Genomic DNA, 22287 nt, shown 5'->3' with positions numbered 1-22287 from the left:
TCTCTCTCTGTCTCTCTCTGTCTCTCTCTCTCTCTCTGTCTCTCTGTCTCTCTGTCTCTCTCTCTGTCTGTCTGTCTGTCTGTCTGTCTGTCTGTCTGTCTCTCTCTCTCTCTCTTGTCTCTCTCTCTCTCTCTCTCTCTCTCTCTCTCTCTCTCTCTCTCTCTCTCTCTCTCTCTCTCTCTCTCTCTCTCTCTCTCTGTCTCTCTCTGTCTCTCTGTCTCTCTCTCTCCCCTTGCCACATGGCCACCTGGAGAATCCTTTACCTGGAGACTCTTCCCACCTCATTTATGACTTCTTCCCCCGAAACACATTTTAAAAAGAACCCCAGCCTTCTAAACTGCAAGTTTCTTGAGGGAAGGAACTATCTTTTGTCTCTTTTTGTATACCCAGCCCTTAGCACAGTGCCTGGAACATCATAAGTGCTAAGATGTTGCTGTTCAGTCATGGTCAACTTTTTGCAGCCCCATTTGGGATTTTATTGGCACAGATATTGGAGCAGTTCTTCATTTTCTTCTCCATTCCCTTTTACACATAAAGAACTGAGGTCAACAAGGTTAAGTGACTTGTCCAGGGTCACACGGCTAGTAAATATCTGAGGTCAAATTTGAACTCAGGAAAGGAGTCTTCCTGATTCCAACCAAGCCCAGTGCTCTATCCACTATGCCATCTAACCGACCTAATAAATGTATAATAGGTGCTTAATAAGTATTTATTGATTGATTTATTGATCTCACACCCAGGCTTTCTTGACTCCTTTTCTTTTTCTGCTGCATTCTCCCTCTCAATTCCCCTTTCCCCTTTCTGGCTCTCTTTTTAGGGAATATCTTTCCCAGTAGGAGAACAAGGCCCTTGATGGCCAGGTCTATCTTGCTTGCTTGTATCTGTATCTCCAGTGATTAGCACAGGGTCTGGGACTTAGTCAATACTTAAATGCCTTATGTATTTCTCTCTAACTGCTTTGTACTTACTCCAACCATTCTCTAAGACCAGTTTAGGAACTATGCAAAGAGCTCCTGTCTCTGAAAGCAGTTATCCCAGCACAAAGCTTTGTTTGTTTGTTACTCATGGTATAGCCAAAAGAACTCTCTCTGTTCAAGACTGGGTTCTAGTTCCTGGCTTTCCATTTACTAGCTGTGTGACATTAGGCAAGTCTATTGCTTAAAAACTATTTGAGCCTGATTTGTAAAATCGGAATCACACAATCTTAGAATTCTAAGGGGCTTTGGGGACCAGCACGTGATGGAACAAGAATTCCCTCTGTAGTCATTGGTTATCCATCCTGCATTTGCTTGGAGAGTTCTGGTGAATAAAAATCCACCATCTCCTCAGGCAGCCCATTCTACTCTAATTATAAGACTTATTTTTTAGATGTTTTTTCCTTCTTGCATCAAACAAATATTTTTCTTTGAAACGTCTGTACTCTTATTTCGGTCCTCTGCAGAAAAGAAATTTTAATTCTAATCCTTCTTGCCACATTGTACTGCTTTAAAAATTTGAATGATTTTTATGTTTTTTTTTTCCTCCAGGCTAAACGCCCCCAGATCCTTCTACTCAATGTGGTCTAGTTCCTATTCATTTGTGTGTTCTCTTTCTCAGTGGATAGAAAATTCCTTGAAGGTAAATATTGCTTCATTTTTGCCCTTGTATCCCCAGCAGTTAACACACAATCTAGTACATGGTAGGTACATATTAGATGTTTGTTGATTGACCAGTGAGCTTCTGTGTAAACTGGATAGTGTCATTTAAGTGAAATTAATTGTTATTGCACTATTAGACAAACTCTTTACCTAGCATTTGTTTGTACATTTTTTTTTAACACATTCTTGTCTGAGTCCCAGACCCAGTGGTATTTAACAACTGGATCTCTTTTTTTAAAAAAGCAGACAGGACACACTTTTAAATTTAAATTGCATTATTAATATTTTCCCCATTACTTTCTTAAATCTACAAAATCAACAAAATGATAAACCAAGCCCTGACGTGTATAGCATTTCCCAATTTCCAAGGTTTAAATACCCACACTGAACATTTAACAATACGTTCTCCCAAACTGTTGAGAGCTGACTCCAGCACACCCTTGCTGCCTTCCTCTGTTCTTAATTTCTGACTCCTGGTCTCCCCACTCAAGAAATCATCAAATCTCAGAAGTGAAAGCTCCTTTTGGGCTTACATAGTGCTACTTTCATTTTACAGATGAAGAGGTCTAGAGATGTGTAGCGGCTTGCTTAAAGTAACTAACTTTAAAAATGGATTTAGTGGCCAACTTGGGACTACAACTTCCATCTTTCTACCCATAGTCCACTCCACCATGCTGTCTCCCTATTATTCACACCTGTCCTCCTGGCTGCTTATCTTGTTAGTAACTGGCTTGGGTATTTAAGACCATCCCAGTCCCTACTCTGTCCCATCTGCTTCAGATGGGTCACACCCATCTGCTTTCCCATCCACAACCCCTCCTTCCCAATACTCCAGATCTGTCACTGGAGCAGTAAGCAGTAACTCTGCCAAGAAACCTTCAGCTAGGGTCATAATCATTTCAAATGCAAAGCCTTTATTTGATTTTGCTAACAGACGAAAAAAAAAAGTCATGAATACAATATATCCACTAATCATTTTAAATGGCAATATATGCCCATCAAGCACATAGACGAGCTTTTGTAATCTCTTTTTCTTTTATTAAATTCACTGCCACATCAGAGGGGAAAAAAAGTCAAGAACCCTTGGATGACAGGCAACATGGGGTTTGGGGGATGTAATCCCTTTCCAGTGAAGGAAACCTAAGGTTGTACAGTGCTGTCCTAAGTTTGTTGCTGTGCCAACAGGTCTGGCACTGACTAATAGGATAATTTCCAATGTATTCCTTGCAATCGCTTGGGAAGGCAAGAGGCAGCAACTCTAACTTTATCATTCCTTGAGCCAGTAGCGCCTCACAGTGGTTTCTCTCATAATGAATAATTTTCTTCTTCATTTTTTAAATGAGAACATTCTTGGAAAAATCTTGAACCCTTTCTCTCCTAATCTCTGCTGGTTTTTCACAGGCATGTGGTAACGAATGCAGTTCCAGAATCGGGAATCTGAAGCAGCTGAATTCGAACTTCTCCAAGTGATGGTGGGAAGTACAGTAAGGGCTTTCTTCACTCGGTGAGGTAAAGAATCTGGCTCTTTGAAGGGAGAGAATTTAATTAAAATGAGTTTCAATGTTTGGTCTTCCAAGGCAAGATTGACTGCGGCTTGCAATTCAAAGACAGTGGGGCTGTTCACGTAGCTGGGGCTTAGGACGCAGATGACTCTCCGACTCCGCTTAATGGTTTTCACAATATCTTCTGTGTAAGCTTGAGGGAAAGAAACAAGTATTTTGTTATGTGTAGTGTGTGACACCCTTACCTGCTCAAGCATCAGAGGTCTTGGTGTCCACCATGAAATCCAGAGTGTTCTAACAGCGCAGATGCCCAGGTAAGGAAGGAAACTTTTTACCTCTACCCACTTACCTCCTCCTGGGATCACATCCCTTTCAAACAAACACAAAGTGTATCCATATTTTTTTTCCAACACTTTAGGGAGTAAATCCAACGCAAAGTTTTCTTCATTCAGAGATGAAAGGTCCAGCTTATCAAAGGAGTCTTGTTTAGCATAGGACACAAAAGCATCAAATTCTTTTCTATCTGATGAGGAAAAAAAGGGGTGAGGGAGTTAAACCATTTTGTATTTTAATGTTATGTATAATTGACATGTTGTTTCAGTTGTGTCTGATTTTTCATGATTCCATTTGGTTTTCTTGGCCAAGATACTGGAATGGTTTGCCATTTCCTTCTCTGGTTCATTTTACAGATGAGGAAACTGAGGCAAACAGGGTTAAACGATTTGCCCAGTCATCTAGTAAGTGTCTGAGGCCAGATTTGAACTCACAAAGATGAGTGCTCTATCCACTGGGCCACCTAGCTGCTCAACATATAAAAAAGATATATCTCTATGCTTACATAAGGTACATGAAAGAATGTCGCATTTTACTGATTTCATTTATCAAATATATGATATATGAAATACTTTGCAAATCTCTAAGTACTGTATCAGTCACTAATTAATAATGAATTACATTTGTTATCAACAATTTATTAATAATTAGTGGGACAGCTAGGTGGTACAGTAAATAGAGTGCTAGACTTGGAGTCAGGAAGACTCATCTTCCTGAGTTCAAAAACAGCCTTAGACATTTATTAGCCACATGACCCTAGGCAAGTCACTTAACCCTATTTGCCTCTATTTCCTTATCTATAAAATAATCTGGAGAAGGAAATGTATCCAAAATCTTTGCCAAGAAAACCCCAAATGTGGTCCCAAAAGAATTGGACAGAACTGAAAAATGACTGAACAACAAATTAGTTGATAACATTTAAAAGACTGATATGCCCATTTAATGGCCAATATTACTAACTTGGAATTAGGAAGATATACGTTCAAGTCTTACCTTCAGCATACACCGTCTGTATGTCTAGACCAGTCATTTAATCCTTTTTTTTTCTCCTTGATTTTGGAAGGCAATTGGGGTCACATGGCTAGTTTTTGTGTTCAGTGTCTGAGGCCAGATTTGAACTCAGATCCTCCTGACTCTAGGGACGGTGCTCTTGTGTCAACTTGCTGCCCCTCATTTAATTCTTTAATGCTCCCAGTCCTTGGTGGAAACGTTGTTGGTTTGCTTTGGTAAAGCACATCACTTGAAATGGCGCATCTAGTTCCTCTCCCAGAAAGAAATCATGAGACATACAAATCACCATGCCAAGTTGTAATGGGAATGTAAATTTAAAGATCTTCCCTGCCCCTAGGCTAAAGTACACCTGGAGCCTGGGGTGGGAGGCTTGTTTTTCAGTAGATACTGCTTGATTGGCCAGTGGGTCAATAAGGTTGTTACATTCTCTGAGCCAGGAGAAGGCTATATCAGCCCTGATGTGTAGCTTTGTTTTAGGGTTCACTTTGAGAAGTGTTCTGTGATTTGATCAGATGAAACTCTGGGAAGCCATTGTCCAGGGCCCCCCGGCTTTGAAACCCAGATGTTTTTGGTATGGATGTAATGGTTGGACAGTTTGGAAAGCTGTCTACTTGACCTTTTTCTGTCTTGATAATTCTGTCTCTATACTCTGAAGTTCGGGGTGCTGACCTTTTTCCCCTGAACTAGGTAAACAATACATATGTTTGACTGATTAAAGTAAGCTTGTTAACCAATTTTGAGTTGCTTTCCTTTAACAAAGCTGATTTAAGAACCTGTGTTAGCAGCCACCCTGAGGATGCTGGGGTGCTTGCTGCTACACAGGGGCATAGTAGAATAGGTACTTTTTAATTGTAAGTGAATGATTGGATTTGAGTAGGATAAGTAAACAGTGTTTCAGGATTCTGTCATAACACAAACCAATCATTCCAATTTGTTGGAAAACAGTAACTGAATTCATCAATGTTTATTAGAAAGAAAAGGCAAATATGTGAGAAGAGAGATGGTATTAAAAACTGATGATTTGCTTTCTGTTCAGATATAATAGTGGACTTTATTTTAGTGGACTTAAAGGTTTCCATAGCTTTTTATCTCACTCCAACTCTGTGAGATAAATTAGCTTTGATTTCCCCATTTTAGAGGTAAGAAAATTTATTACCTAATGATGCACAGAGCAGTCTTCTGTTGCCTCTATCACCCTCATAACAGATAGCAACTACATATCTCACCCATATACTCTTTTTTTCTATTAAAAGAAAATAAAAGTGGGTATCCCAGTTAAGGCTGGCAATGCAACGTCCACTTATAGGTCTGATGCTGCTCTGATCATTATAGGAGCTTTTTGACCTGTTCCATTTCTGAACTGGATAGGTCCTAACTCCTCCCTAACTCAAACTGCCAGGGATTCACAATTTTGACTCAGAATTTGGTGTGATGAGCTCAAGAGATCTATCAACCTCAATTGCCGCTACCTGATCCTCCCAATACTTGCCTTAATTTTGGAGGCTGTTGTTTGCTGTTCCTTAGTCATTTTTCAATCATGTCTAAGTCTTTGTGACCTCTTTGGGGAGTTTTCTTGGCAAAGACACTGTTTGCCCTTTCCTTCTCCAGCTCATTTTACAGATGAGGAATTGAGGCAAACAGGGCTAAATGACTTGCCCAGGGTCACATAGCAAGTATGTATATGCCTAAGGCCAGATCTGATCAGGTCTTTCTGATTCTAGGCCCCAGCATTCTATCCACAGTGCCACCTCATTGATGAACTTTGTGGGTAAGTATTGGTTTAGTTATAAGTGGCTAATTACAGGCCATATCTCATTGCAGGGAAATCCATTGTAATGGCAAAAAATAAAATAAAATTAAATACTACTATCAACACCACCAGCTCTTGAAGTTTTCTATGAATGCCAGTCAAGGTCCCACTTATTTAAAAGTGAAGTTTCACACAAGAAATTCCAGAAATCAAAATATTACATCTTGAATTCCTGCTTAAAGTTCATTGTAATGGCATTTTGCCCAGGTACCAATACTAGTAATTACCTATAATTATGTGATTTTTATTATACCTACACTTTACTCTCCCAAAAAATTCTTTATTTTTAATAGTAATTTCCATCTTCAAAGCTCTATGGAAAAAGTGTGCTAGTAAACTAACACACAATTAAAGGAGTGTTGTCTGGATTTTAATCTTGGCCTTGTCCCTAGCTTGCCTTGGGGGACAAGTCACTTAGCTTCTTGGAATCTCAGTTTATATGTTTGTAAAATGAAGATAATCCAGCTCTACCTACGTCACAGGAATATTTTGATATGTAAACGAGAGAAGAGATATGAAAGTGTATGAAATGATAATATTGGATTTGGCATCAGAGAAGAAAGACCTGTTTTCTTACTCTAGCCCTCATGAGCTTTGTGACCATGGTAAGTCACCTAGCAATAGCGATGGTGAAAATGATGTTGAAATTGATGATGGTGATAAGTAAGAGTAAACATGAGGTCAAAGCCTTAGTTTCTTATCTGTAAAATGGAAATGCTATTTGTAATGGCAACCTCCCAGTGTTACCATGTGGAAAATGCCAAATTACAGCATATTATATAAATGTGAAACTATAATTATATCAAGTAGGCATATATATATATGTATATGATTATTCTTGTTACAGAATTCTGAATGATTCACAAGGTATATTTATTTTCTTTACCAAATTTGGCACATACATTCCATGGTGTTCTATAGTTTATGCGAGATAGAAAGGAGGCTCTAGAGTCAGAGAACCAGGGTTCAAATTCTGCATCTGATGCTTATCACCTATGTGACTTTGGTTACGTCATTGAGCCTTCCCTGGTCTCATTTTTCTCATCTGAAAGAAGAGGGCCTTGGACTAGATGACTTCTAAGGCCGCTTCCAGTTCTAGGTCAATGATTCAATAATGAGATTGTGATAAATATAATTATAATGATGATTATCATCATCATTTACTGTAGAATCTTTCCAAGTTGTTCAGTCAGCAAGCATTTATTAAGCATACATGTACATACACATACACACACACACATATATATATATATATATGGTATGTATATGTATATATGTATGAAACACTGTACTAAGCATTGGGGATACAAAGTAAGATAAAAAACAGTCCTTACCCTCAAGGAGATCACATTCTAATTGGGGGAAGACAAAATGCCATCACTTAACTATGTATGAGATATATAGATATATACGGAGTAAATCGGAAAAAATCTCAGGGGGAGCATTAACGGTGGTAGGGTAGGAAAGGGAGTTGGGAAAAATTTCCTGCAGAAAGTGGGATTTGGGCTAAGTCCTAAAAGAAACCAAGAAATGGAGATCAGGAGAGAGAACATTCCAGTCACAGGAGATAGCCAGTGAAAAGTTCCCTAGTTGAGAGAGGGAATATTGTATTCAAGGAATAGCAAGAAGGATCATGTTGTTGGATCATAAAATACATAGAGGGGAGTAGAAAGTGTAAGAGAACTGGAAATTCATAAAGGATCTTGGTTGTGAAGGGCTTTAAATGACAAATGATTTTACATTTGGTCCTGAATATAATAGGAGTTCTATATATATATGATCCTGAATATAACTGGAGTTCACTCAGTGAGGGCATGGCAATAGTCAAACATTTGCTTTAGAAAGATCACCTTGGCAACTAGGTGGAGGGAAACTGAAGGCAGGAAAAAAATTAGAAAGCTTTTGCAATAGTCTAGGAGTGAAGGTTTTGTAGCAGGGCTATGTCAGAGGAGAGGAGACATGTTTTGTAGGTAGAAATCACAGGATCCAGCCACATTGAATATATGGGACAAATGTGGGGTAAGGAATAGAGGATGACACTGAAGTCAACAGCCTAGGGCAATCAGGAGGGTGATTGTGCCTTTGAGAGTAAAGAGAAAGTTGGAAAATAGAGAGAGTTTGAAAATAAATATAATGAGCTATGTTTTGGACTAGTCGAGCTGAATGTCTACGGACATCTAATTCTAGATGTCTAATAAGTCAGTGATGTGAGACTGGAGTTCAGGGGATGGTTAAAGCTGGATAAATAGATGTTAGAATTATCTGCATAGAAGTAATTGAGTACGTACAGGAAAGCTGACAAGATCACCAAGCACGGGGAAAAGAGAAAAGGAAGATCGTAGTCCTTTAGGATCACAAGGTAAATGTGTTTCATCTGGATGAAAATGCAGCAAAGGAGGGTGGAGAAGACTCATCAGATAATTAGGAAATAGGACCGGGAGACAGCAGTGTCACAAATCCCTAGACAATAGAAAAAACCCAGGAGAAGAGAGACTATCTCTTCCTTTTTAAGCCACTTTGTCCACTTATATTTTATTGGTTCACTTAGCATTCTTCTTGATTTCTACTCATTCACAAGTATTATATAACTCAGAAGGTACTTACTCTATGGTATAACTTCAAAACAATGGAGTCCTAGTGTTACCAAGCTTTGCTTAGTTTTCTGTTGACTCAATTGGATAGCAATTTAAAATACTACCACTGAAGTCCGACTCAAAGGCTTTATTAAGGAGTGGAGATGAGTAAGTCTTCTTCCATCAACAGAATTAAATCTTTGTCAGGTTATTCCAAGCTAGAAAGGCCCCAAGCATAGACTATGCAACTGGTGAAACTAGATAGACTAGTGAGAATAAAACTAGGTAAATTAAGGGACTACCATAGCAAATCATGGAGACTACTAAGACTTAGAAATGGTATACTCTCTCACCTTGAGAGATCATGGGTTCTCTCTCTTTGAAAGTCTTCAAGAAAAGCTGAAGAGCCATTTGTTGTATGGTAAGGTATGCTATAGTAAGGATTCCTTTCATGTGTGGTTTGAACTATATAGCCTTCTGAGTATCAAATTCTGTGATTCTGTGACATGAGTGTCCACAATATTGAACTATTAGGTCTTTTGAAGTACAAAAGTAATTTAAAAGTAAGATAAAACTTTACTGAGAAAATTGAGGTCATTTGTCAGGAGCTACTTATTCTCTAATTCTCCATCTTAAAACCTTCTAACATTATTCCATATTCTCTCATCTATTTCAGTCTCTGAAGGGGAGGCCTTTCTCCTTGTCAAAGCTCACCTTCAACTTGACTTTGATCTTATCCCCTCTAATCCCCTCTTGCACTTGCAATACTCCCAATCATTCCCTAGATCTCTCAGTTCCAATCTTTCTATCCCATGGTTCCTTTCTTACTATTTACAAAGATAGCTGCATGTCCTCCATCCTTAAAAACCTTTACTTGACCCTGACAGTCCTTCAAAGTTAGCATTCTTTTTTTTTTTTGCTTTTTGGAGGGAGGGATATAGGGCAGTTGGGGTTAAGTGACTTGCTGAATGTCACACAGCTAGTTTTGTGTTGTGTCTGAGGCTGGATTTGAACTCAGGTCCTCCTGACTCTATGGCCAACGCTCTATTCACTGCGCCACCTAACCACCTCCAAAGTTAGCATTCTTTACCTCTACTCCTTTTCATAGCAAATTCTAGAAAAAGTCATTTACTACAAACCATCTACACTGAGTTCACTTCTGCTCCCAGTCCCTTCTAATCTAGAATCTAACCTCATCACTCAATTGAAATTGCTCTATCCTGGACATAAGGCAACCTTTTAATTGGTCTGCCTTCCTCAAGACTTTCTCTGCTCCAATTCACCTTCCACACAGCTTCCAAAATGATTTCCCTAACAGAGAAGTCTGGCCATGTCATTTGTCAGTCACAACCTGGCACCTTCCTATCTCTTCAGTCTTCTTAAACATTATTCCTTTCCCCACTCTCTACAATCCAGCTCCAGCAATACCGGCCTCCTCCTTGTTCCACAAACAGGATGCTCCCATGACCACTGCCTTTGCCCTGGCTGTCTTCCAGGTTTGGAATACTATTCTTCTCCACTTTAGCCTCAGCCGAAAGGGGACCTTCAGCAGGATATTTCTCTGGTACCCCCAGCTAATAATTCCTTCCCCTCTATGATTACATTGTATCTGCTTTAGTTTTTTAATTCAATTTTATTTTATTTCTTTGTCCCTTGTATTGACTTTGCATCTAAATTGCATGTACCTACATATGCATGCCTCTCCCATTAGAATGTAAGCCATTAAAGCCATTAATGTAAAGCCATTAAAAAAAGCCATTTGGATTTTGTCTTTTTACTCTTCGCTCTTAGTCATAGTTGTTTAATAAATGCTTTTTGGCAGCTCCACTGATTGAATTCCCAAATATCTAATGATATTTTAATTGCAAAGTCCAATGGCTTTTCCCCCCAGTCTTCTTTCTTGACCTTACTATAGCATTTGATAACTGTTTGCCACCCTGTCTTCCTACATATTCTTTCCTTTCTGGGCTTTCCTCCTCTTTTTCTCCTCCTATGTGCATAACTGACCCTTCTCAATCCTTCTTCGGTGGGTCTTCATGTTTTATCCGCTAATTATTAATGTCTTCTGTTATTACTGTTCATTCGCTTCAGTTGTGCCTGACCCTCCGTGACCCCGTTGGGGGTTTTCGTGGCAAAGATACAAAGATTTGCCATTTCTTTCTCCAGCTCATTTTTACAGAGGAGGAATTAAAGCAAACAGGGTCACTAGCAAACAGCTAGTAAGTGTCCGAGGCCAGATTTGATGAATCTTTCTGACTTCAGGTCTGGCACTATACCCACTGCACCACCTAACCCTGCTAAATGGTAAGTACCTAATAAGTACTTGAATAAATTAACTGGAATTCAAAGAAAGTTTCTTAATTTTGACAGCAGAGGGCACTATATCACTGCTCTAAAAATGTAACTGAACTTTAGGACTAGTTGGCAAAAAAAAAAATAAAAGAATTTAAGAGCTGAAGAGTCCTTATGTCATTTGGTTTTTAAGCACCCTCCTTCATCTTACAGATAAGAAAATGGGGAGCAATGAGGTAGAAATTTCCTTAAGTTTAAAAGTCTAGTGACCTGGACACTAAGTCACTATCAGTCTTACACTGAAAAAATAAACAAGCAATTTTAGTGTTTTAGAGATGGCTAACTCATCTTTGCAAAATGTAAAAGACTTTTTTGTGCTGTAATTCTCATTAGTAAGGAGCATGTGTAATTACTCTGAGGTTTCTACTAAGATATATCCTGTGGTACCTATTGAATTGAAAGAACATTTTAAAACCAGTTATTAAAACTACAAAGTCCAGGTGTGATTGGGGTGACATTTGCTTTAGCCCTACTAGAAATTAAATCAGGGGAATCTAAGTAGTTCACTGGATAGGGTACCTGACCTGGAGCCAGGAAGACCTGAGTTCAAATCCAGCCTCAGACACTCACTATGTAACGCTAGACAAGTAATGTAGCCCTGTATGTTTCAGTTTCCTTATCTGTAAAATGAACTGGAGGGGGGAAAAAAGCAAATCATTCCAGTATCTTTGCTAAGAAAACCCTAAATGGGGTCACAAAGAATCAAACACTACTGGAACGACTGAATAACAAAAGAAATGAAATCTAGATTCCCCTACCCCCAGCCCTGTGTTATATACCACAATGTCATATTTCTTACTACAGTTTCTGAAAGCTTTTCTTTTCATAATAAATCTAATCTAAGAAAATAGCATGAAATGGTAGAGAAAAAGCTCAATCTAGAAATAGGAGAAGCTAGGGTTCAAATCTTACTTAGTCATCATCACACTTGGCTAATTCTGTGACTCTAGGCAAGTCATTTAAACTTCCTGAACCTTTGGCATCTAAGAGATTAGAGTAATTGTGTCTGTGGGAGTTGTTGTAGGGATCAACGAAAGATAGTACATGTACAGTAATTTACAAAACTTTAGAGTATTGTATAAATAAATGTTATTATTATCTTCCACTCATTCTTTTTCTTTAGGTTTTGTGAAGACTATATTTTACCTCATTACAAATTTTGGCATTCAGACTGGAGAATGGAAAGCACAAGGCAGTCAGGTGGTCAGCTCCCTGTAAGTAGTCATTTCAAACTCAACATACCCAACTTATCTTTCTGCCTTATCCCCACCCCCAAGACCTCCTTTATTCTAGACATCCCTCTTACTGTCCAGGGCACTACCATTCTCCCAGTCACCTGAACTGCTAACTGCAATATTATCTCGGAATCCTCTCTCTTGACCACAACATAGATCTGATCAGCTGCCAGATCCCATCATTTCTTTCCCCACAATATCTCTCACAAACTCTCCTTTCTCTTCACTCACACAAATAGCAGCTCAATTCATGCTTTTGTGACTTCTCATTTGGACTAGTCCAATAAGTTCACCCTGTCTCAAATCCTTCCCTACTCTATACCACCATCAAGCCAGCTACCAAAATGATTTTACCACCCTGTTTAAGAAACTCCAGCGACTCTTATCATTAATGTCAAATATGAAGTCCTTAAAAGCTCCTTACAGCCTGGACCTTTTGTACCTTTCCAAATACTCTACAATTTAGCAATATTGGCCTACCTTGTCTATGACACTCCATCTCCTGCCTCCATGCTTTGGTACCGACTGTTTCGACTTGGACAAAGCCTGGCTTTCTTTAAGATTCAGCTCAAGCACAAAATCCTCTAGGAGACCTTTCCTTGTCCCAGTTAATAGTGCAATCTGATCTAGGGTTACCCTCTATATTCTTGGTATTTATCTTGTATAGTCTGATTTAAAGATATCTCTCCCAATTCAGCATAAATTCTCTGAGACTAGGTACTGTTTTTGCTTTCTCTTTTGTTTCTCAAGTGCTTAGAGCAGCACCTGACACATATAAGTACTTAATAAATACCTGTTGTTGGATTGATTGAGAGTACCCATGCTGGGATGGTGGCTACATGTCTGTAATCTCTGTTCCCTGGGAGGCTGAGGTTGGTGGATCTCAAGCTTGGGAATTCTAAGCAATCCACATTAAGTTCAGCACCAATCTGGTGAGCCTTTTGGAAAGGAGAACCACTGAGTTGCCTAGGGAGAGGCAAACTAACCCAGGTCAGAAAACAGGGCAGGTCTTGGAATTTCTGAAGTCGAGTGGTGATGTAGACCCACGTACACTTCAGGAAATCGTTTTGGGAGCTGAGATGATGATGGTGTAGAATGGGGAAGGGCTTGAGATAGGGAGAATTAATTGCTAACAGATTAGCTCTGAGTTAATCAGAGTGGAAATGATCTTGTATTTCCAGCCTGGGCGAGATAGGAAGAACCAGTCTCAATTTAAAAAAAAAAAAGGCAAGAAGAAACATATGGATTCTCCTTTTTCAGGAATAAGAAAATCACAGAATCCAGCTCTGGGCAGGTCTGTAACACAAATTAATCTTAAAGACATCTAGAAACAATAAAATAAAGAGCACATGTCTTCTGAAGGACCAGGAAAATTCGAATGTGGGGCTTCAGTAAGGACAAGGGATCATGGGACAGGGTTAGTGCTGGAAGAGGTCCCTAGTGGTCATTTTACAGATAAGGAAAACAAGGGCCACAGAGAGGAAAAAACTTGGAACAATGTCTTACAGAGAGTAAGAGACAGCCTGGAATCGAACTCAGCTCCTCTGACTGCAAATCCTTTCCTCTTTCTACTATACTATGCAGCCTCATTTCTGAATAAATGGTTGGAGTATTTTATTAGTGAGAATACCTTATATCTACATAGCCCCTTTTCATTTTTCAAAGTCGTTCTGCAGCCACATTCTCAGTGTTCTTCACATTGCAGTCCTCAGTGAGCATTAATGGGAACATGAAGATTTGTTCTTTAAAATAATCTCTGGTTCACCTATGGATAATCCAACATTTTCCTACTGTATTGCTATTAGCCAACCCTACTGTCAGCAATCATGAGTCTAACTTTCCTCTCCAAAGCCTGGGAGAACTTTTGTGGTCATATTAGAGAACCTCAATACTTTTCCTCCACTACATTTCACAAGTACTTGTTCAGTCATTCAGTCACATCCTTTGTGAGTCCATGAGCCAACTGTCCATGGGGTTTTCCGGGAAGAAGATGCTGGAGTGGTTTGCCATTTCTTTCTCCAGTTTGATGCAGGCAGGAGTTAAGTGACTTACCTTGGGTCACACAGCTTATAAGCATCTGAGGTCAGACTTGAACTCTGGTCTGTTTTGACTCCTGGCCCAGTGCTCTACCCATCGTACCACCTAGCTGTCCCTTCACAAATATTAGAAATACATATACATGTGTGTATGTGTGTGTGTATACTGGCTTAATGGTATGATTAGGGAACATGATTGAAGTAAGATAAAAGAAAGCAATAAATACATTGATTCTACCATATGCTCTGTACCATGCCAGAGATACCCAGGTACACAGAGCAGAGCTGGCAACTGTATGCAATCAAAGATTGTTTTATGCCAGGATGATCCTATTAAATATTTGCCAATACTAGATGCTCTTAGAACTCTACAATTCTTGCTATACACACTCTGCTATAGGCTAGATTTCATGTTGGATCTGGGCCCACAAAGGCTGGAGTATATGAAGGTCAATTTCCCCTCAAAAAAGCTCAAATCTTACCAATTCAAACAGCATGGTCCAGTGGTTAAGAGAGCACTTTTTAAATATCCATTTCTTTTATTATGAATTGCAAATTCTCTTCTTCCCTCCAACTGTTCCCCCACCCATTGAGAAGGCAAGCAATATGATATCCATTATACATGTGGCGTCGTGCAAAACACATTTCTCTATTAACTATGTTGCGAATAAAAAAGCAAGAAAAATAAAGAAAATGAAAAAAATATATACTTTAATCTGAATTCAGACTTCATCAGTTCTAAGAGAACATTTTCAAGAATCTACTCTATTGACCATTTATTTCAGTTCCTTAAGAGAAAATCCAAGACTGCAGAACTTACCCCCCAGAGTTTCATCCTTGGCTTGGTAAGTTCGGTACAGAAGGACCATTTCAACCCAGTAACAATAGATGAAGGCACTTGCCAGGAGGATTACCACCAGTGTTAAAGTGGTTCCAAATAGTATATATGTGAAAAGCACTGGGAAGAAAAAAAAATCACAGCTGTTATTCTCCATTAATTCCCTGGCAAGCAACAGGTCTAGAGAAAAGACGATGTTTGTATAAAAATACCTTGTAAAAGGGGCAGCCAGGTGGCTCAGCGAGTAAGAGCACCGGCTCCAGTGTTGGGATGACCTGGGGATCAAATCCAGGCTCAGATACTCAGCACCACACCCAGGAATAACTGGCCATGTAACCTTGAACAAGTTACTTAACCCCTATTGCTTTAAAAAAAATATGTTGTAAAGGAACCCACCCATATTCCCAAACAGAACCTTTTAGTTTACAATCATTTTCACAAAAACCCCTCCACTGGAAGCACTCCACATCCATATGCACTAACTCTTTGGAGAAAACTAGATGAAAGGCAGTATTAGATGCACAGAGAAGCCTGGAGTTGGTATTGGATTTCAACTTGGCACTTGTGACCTGGGGCAAGGTATTTAATCTCTCTGGGCTTGTTTTCTCATTTTGAAAGTTAGGTGGTTGGGATTAGATGATTTTCAAGGTCCCTTCCAGTTCTAAAATAATATGCTTATCATGTTTGGGCTGAATGAGGAAGCCCAGGAACCCTGAGGACAATTATTCCTGGGAACTTTTCATATGGTGTTAGATAGATCGCAAGCTCTCAGAGGATTGGCACTTGCTCCAGAAAAGTCTAGATTGTTGCAAGGGCCCTGTTGGTTTCTGGAGTCAGTATATAGAGCATTGGGCCTAGAGATGGGAAGACCTAAGCTCAATTCCAGCCTCAGACACTTCCTGGTTGACTGCCCCTAGACACGATACTTAACCTCTGTCTGCCTCAGTTTCCTGAAATGTAAAATGGAGATAATGATAGCAGCTACTTCCCAGGGTTAATTGTGAGGATCAAATGAGCTAATATTTATAACACACAGCACAGTGCCTGGTATATAGTAGGTACTTAATAAATGCTTATTTATTTTCTTTCTTTCTAATGGATATGAAAATAAGATTAGTTCCCAGGGGTTGGCAGTTAGTTAGAAGTGAAGCTAAAAAGAGAACTAGATATTCTCTTAACAACAAAGCCTGCCTCATGCCCACTTCCCTGTAGACATAGACAAACCACATCTCTAACATGATACTTTGGGGTTTACCTCCTCTTTTCTGTTTCAGCTTGATGATCCGCGTAGTATTCCCCACAGAATTCTGAGTAAAGCATATAAAATTCCTTAGTAGATCCTTTTTAGTTACTTTCTTCAAGAAGGAAGTGTAATGTATAGTTTTTCTCTCTGGTTGGTTGATGATACTAGGAAAGAAAGACACTGCTGTCATATACCTGGCTCATCACCTATGAAAAGAACACATGTCAGAACCTCCTGTGAGCCTACTGACAGCATAGCTGTCACTTAATACTTATCTATAATCATAAGAATGAGAAATTTATTTTAGAAGTGGCATAAAGTGGAAGGAAAGTGTTGAATTTAAAGTCAGAGAACTCAGGTTTGAATTACTAGTTTTACTCCTCACTACCTATACAAAGTCACTATCCTAAGGCATTTTCCTAAAGACAGAAGTCTTTGGGTCACAAATTCATAGCTGCAGAATAAGAGGTTTAGCCTATATAATTTTTAAAGATTCTTGTCTATTTAGATCCTATGATCCAATATCTTTATGATTCAATCTAGATGTATTTAATATGAATAAGAAGTCAGATTTATTAGGGATTATTATGCTGGATTCTCTTGTCCTCAAGCCTGATAGCAATGCGGTGGATTAGGAATCAAAGCAGTGAGTCCCTTTACCAGAGATAAACCTCATCTGTCAATCAATAGACATTTAATGAGTGCCTATGATGTGCCAGGGCAAGGTTACTAGGGCTTGGAGATTTAAAAGCATTGACAAGCTACTGTGGTTATATATGTTCATATGAGAAAGAGATGTATATATGTATGTCTATATGACCTTGGACAAGTCCCTTAATCTTTCTCTACCTCAGCTTCCTCATCTATAAAAGAGAGATGTGTGCTAGATAGTATCCAAGTTCCTTCCACCTTTTGTGCTATGATCCCATGACTCCATTTCATCAATGTAAGAATTCCTAATGAAGCATCTTCTTCTACCAGTGTAGATTGGTACCTTTTCTGTAACTTACAATCACAGAAAGTTGTCTGGGGAACTGAAACATTAAGTGATTGGCCCAGGGTCACATAGTATGTGTCAGAGGTAAGACGTGAGCCTGGTCTATCTCTGACTCTCTATCCATCCCCCTATCACCTTTTTCTCTCTCTGTAAATGTGTGTATACACACACACACGTATGTGTATGTATGTGTATGTGTAAAATCACATTGCACAATGTATATATACATGTGTGTGCATGTACAGAGATACACACGTTTTCCAAAATCTTATTAAATCTATTAAAGCTTAAATCTACACCAAGACTTTTCAGACACCTTGTATAATTTATAGGATCAGAAATCCAGAGATAAGAAAGGTTTTAGGAGTCAGCTGACCCATTTGTTTGATTTCACAGATGATGAAACTGATGTGAAAGAGGATAAAGCATTCAATAAAGTTGGGGTGGCATTTCCCTGGATTTTAATTTTACCTTTTGTTTTCTTGTCTTAGTTCTTCTCTGTTAAGCTCAGCATCTTCAACATACCATTTTATCACAGGGATGAAATATTTTTCTGGGCCAAAATGTGCTTTGCATACAAGAGTCAATGGCTTTCCTGGAAATAGGGAATAGGAAGGAAGAATATGGTAATTTTACAGATCAGGTAACTGAGACTGCAGGCCATACAAAAAGCAAGGGAGTTGTTCTCAAAGATGAGCACTGTGACACAGGGAAGGCCGTTTGTCCCTATGTTCATGGCCCTTTCCAAGTAGAGAGACAGGTCCCAACTTACCAAGTTCCACTTCCAAAGTGACTTTGTCAGTTGGTGGATCAGCAATGACTGGTGTGAGTGAAGTATATTTCACTGGAAGAGAAAACAAAGCTTCATTCTTTGTGCTATGAAAACTGATAAATTTGTTTATAACCTTTTAGAACATGGTCTTGATTTGGAGACAAGTATTTCAAATTTTCATTCTCCTTCATCAATTCCCACCTCCATAATACTAGGACAGCAGGTTTTATGTTTTGTTGTGTTGTGTTACGCTGTGTGTGTGTGTGTTGGGAGTGGGGGGAGGTAGGATTCTTATCTTAAAGACTTCTAGATGAAAGCTTATCCCCCCAAGACTCAGTAAGGGAGTACTACAGCTTCTTCACAAGTTGGGACAGGCTTATGGAACAACAGTGGACATCTTTGACATTATGGCCCCTTCCTTGAAGAGCACTGACTTGCCTGAGATCACATGGGTAATAGATACACACACACACACACACACACACACACACACACACACAGAGGCACGAGCACATCCATATTCACACACCCCTATACAGGGTGTTCAAAAATCTTTTGCTGTTGAATCTTCAAATAGCACCAAGGCTTTTGGGACAGCTTGGACATACATATATACCTACCCATAAATATGCTTCTCTTCTATCACCTTAATATTTTTTATTTAAATATTAAATTTTTAATAAATATCAAAAAATATTAAATTTATTTAATATTTTAAATCTTTTGTTATTCTCATTGAATTCCATTATTATCTTATCTACCACTGAAAAATATCTCTTTAGTGTGTCTATTGGCATGGCATTAACATTGTAAATTAACATCAGTGATAGTCTCATTAATATTATCTTGGTATGATCTAGCTATGGGCAATGATGAATATTCCTCCAGTTATTCAATTTGTTCCTTATATATTTAAGAGGCACTTTAAAAATTTTGAATGATTTCCAAAATATATAGATTTTGTACGATTAAAAAATGCATAGATATTGCCTCCCATTTGCTGATTATTTGTCTTATATGTTCATAGTTGTTGTCGTAATGTCTCCCCAAATAGATAAAATGTGAGTTCCTTGAGGGCAGGAACTTTTTTTGTGTGTGTGTCTTCAGCACTTAGCACTATTCCTGGCATATAGTAATCCCTTGTTAACTGCTTGTTTTTCATGATGACATATGTAACAGCAGATTCAGGAAACCTTATCTAGAGATTAGGTATAAAGCATTATTAGTGTAAATAAGAATTTCTCCCCCTGATGCCTTCATCGTAAACTATGCCCAGGGCAATATGGAACCCAAAGGTGGTGAGGACACTAGGTTATGGAGGAAGACAGAAGCCCTACGATACCACAAAGCTGTCCCTCTTCTATCGCTTCTTCCTCTTCCTGCCAAGTAACCAAGTCATTTGATAACTTTCCGATTCAACTCATTTTCCTTGATGTTGTTATTCAATTGTTCAGTCAAGTCTAATGCTTCATGATTCTGTGGATCATACTGTTTATGAGATTTTCTTGGTAAAGATACTGGAATGGGCTGCATTTCCTTCTCCAGTAGATTAAGACAAACAGGTTGCGACTTGCCCAAGTTCACACAGACAATAAGCGTTTGAGACCAGATTTGAATTCATGTCTTCCTGACTCTAGGCCCAGAGTTCTATCCCCTAAGCCATATAGCTGCCTCCTTTCCCCCTCACCTTTATAAGTAACTGCTAAGGTCAATTATTGTTCTTGCTGTTTTTCCATATTAGATATTTCCCAAAAATTTACTATTGGAGAGAGGAGAGGTGTTGGAATGGAAACTATTATAGGGAGGCAGTTAGATGGCACAGAGGATAGAATACTGAAACTGGAGTCAGGAAGGCCTGAGTTCAAATCTAGCCCCAGAAATTTATTAACTCTGTGTCCCTAGGTAAGTCATTTAACCTCAGTTTTCTCCTCTGTAAAATCAGCATAATAATTACCTCCCAGGGTTGTTGTGAGGATAAAGATTAGATAATATAAAGATTAAGAGAGATAATATTTATAAAGTCATTTGTAAAAGTTGTTAAAACAATTTATAAATGTTAGGTATTCGGGGAAAAAAAGGTATTTTGGGAGAGAACTCTGAAGGAAGCTGGGAAAGTATTTGTTTTATTTTATTGATATAACCTTTACAGATAAAATGTTTTGAAAGCTTCCAGCTTTAAAAGTTAAAATTGCACTAGAACTTTTGGGATACTGATTTTTAAAACTACATGGGCTTTGTCAAATTATAGGGAAAACGCCTCTACATAGAGAAATGAAATAATGCTTTTTTACAGACTTGTACCTTAAAATGTAAATAGTGAGGCTTTTTAAATTTTTTTCTCCATGAGTAGGGCTTTTATCTAATTATTATTTATGCACAGAGTAATGGCAGTAAGACCAACTAACTTAATTTGATGTGAGTCAGAATCTCAGTGGGGCATTTTAAGGAATTTCATTGAAAAAAATATTACTTACCAGTGGTATTCACTTCAACAACTGCTCTCATTATCCACCAAGTTGAGTTAATAAACTGGTTATAATCACATACATATACACCGTTATTGTAATCATAAATTTCATCAAACGTTATGTTAGTGTTTTTCCAGTTGGGGCACAGCATTCCATTCTAATCCAAGAGAAAACAAAAATCAAATAATGAGACTTTTAATTTTGTCATTAATTAATAGTAGTGGCCCGATTCCCTGTGACAATGACACATTATAATTAAACCTTAATGATCTGACAGTTCAAATTGTAGGAAGTCCCACCCTTGCAAACCATCTTGGCCTCAAAATTTATTTGTAAATTGCTTTGTATCTTGGAATGCATTTTCGCATAGAAACAATGTTATATGAGTTAGTTGGACCATCCTCTCTGTTATAAGTGAGTTCAAAAAAGCTTGTTATATTTCTGAGGTTTTGCACCATTAGAAATTTAGTCAATAATAGTCAATAAACAAGCAGTAAGCAATAAGTCCATTGATCAGTATCTATTAAAGACCAATTATATTCCAGGCACTGTTCTAAGCACTAGAAATACAAAAAGAGGCAAAAATCTATTCTCTCAAGGAGTTTATAATCTAGTAGGTGAGACAACATGAAAAAAATACATGCAAAGCAAGCTATAAATAGGTAGTAACAGATAGAAGGCTCTAGAATTAAGAAGATCTACAGAAGGCTTCCTGTAGGAGGTGGGATTTTAGTTGGGACTTAAAGGATGACAGGGAGGTCAGTAGTCAGGAGAGATTGGGGAGAACCTTCCAGCCATGGGGGACAGTCAGTGAAAATATCTGGAGCTGAAAACTTGGGTGTCTTGTTTATGGAACAACTAGGAAGTCAGGGTCAAAGGAAAAAATAGTAGATGTTGGGGTGTAACGTGTTAGAGGATTGTAAAGGTAGGAGGGGGCTAGATTACAGAGGACTTTGACTGCCAAAAAAAGCATTTTGTATTTGGTCCTGGATGTAACAGGGAGTCATTGGAATTTATTGAGTAGGAGGTGGTACCATGAACAGGCTTTCACTTTATGAAAATCTCTTTTATGACTGAAGGAGGAATGGATTGGTTTGGAGAAAAAGTTGAGGCACATAGACTCATCAGAAGGCTGTTGCAGCCATAAAGGCCTGAGGTGATAGAAGTCGTGCACCAGATATCAATGTCAAAGGAGACAAGGGGATGTATTCAAGAGATGTTGCAAAAGCAACCGATTGAACATGGAGGGTGAGAAATAGTAAGGAATCCAGGATGACTTCTGGGTTGCAAGTCTCAGGGACTGGGAGAACAGTGTTGCCCTCCATAGTAATAGAGAATGTAAGTGTTGGAAAAGATAGAAAGATAGAGAGGTTGGTAGATAGACAGACAGACAGACAGACAGAGACAGACAGACAGACAGACAGACAGACAGGCAGACAGACAGACAGACAGACAGACAGACAGACAGACAGACAGACAG

General features: G+C 38.7%; 1 protein-coding gene across 1 annotated transcript in view; it reads right to left on the bottom strand.

Moving 5' to 3' along the window:
- Nucleotides 1-2521: 2521 nt before the first annotated feature.
- Nucleotides 2522-22287, bottom strand: part of IL18RAP (interleukin 18 receptor accessory protein) — a 30715-nt gene continuing 10949 nt past the window's right edge. The window contains exons 5-11 of the mRNA XM_069094914.1: nucleotides 20814-20964; nucleotides 18340-18411; nucleotides 18039-18162; nucleotides 16583-16734; nucleotides 15310-15447; nucleotides 3489-3662; nucleotides 2522-3332 (exon numbers count right to left, since the gene is read on the bottom strand). Of these exons, the coding sequence (XP_068951015.1) occupies nucleotides 2965-3332; nucleotides 3489-3662; nucleotides 15310-15447; nucleotides 16583-16734; nucleotides 18039-18162; nucleotides 18340-18411; nucleotides 20814-20964 (1179 nt within the window). The 3' untranslated portion in view covers nucleotides 2522-2964. The remainder of the gene's footprint in view (nucleotides 3333-3488; nucleotides 3663-15309; nucleotides 15448-16582; nucleotides 16735-18038; nucleotides 18163-18339; nucleotides 18412-20813; nucleotides 20965-22287) is intronic.

Source organism: Petaurus breviceps, unplaced genomic scaffold (genome assembly GCF_028583685.1).
Source record: "Petaurus breviceps papuanus isolate PSGF00001 unplaced genomic scaffold, PetGlider_PUasm1.0 223, whole genome shotgun sequence".
Lineage (NCBI taxonomy): Eukaryota > Metazoa > Chordata > Mammalia > Diprotodontia > Petauridae > Petaurus > Petaurus breviceps.
Note: the sequence above shows the minus strand (reverse complement) of the source record. Positions and strands in the feature narration are given on the sequence as shown.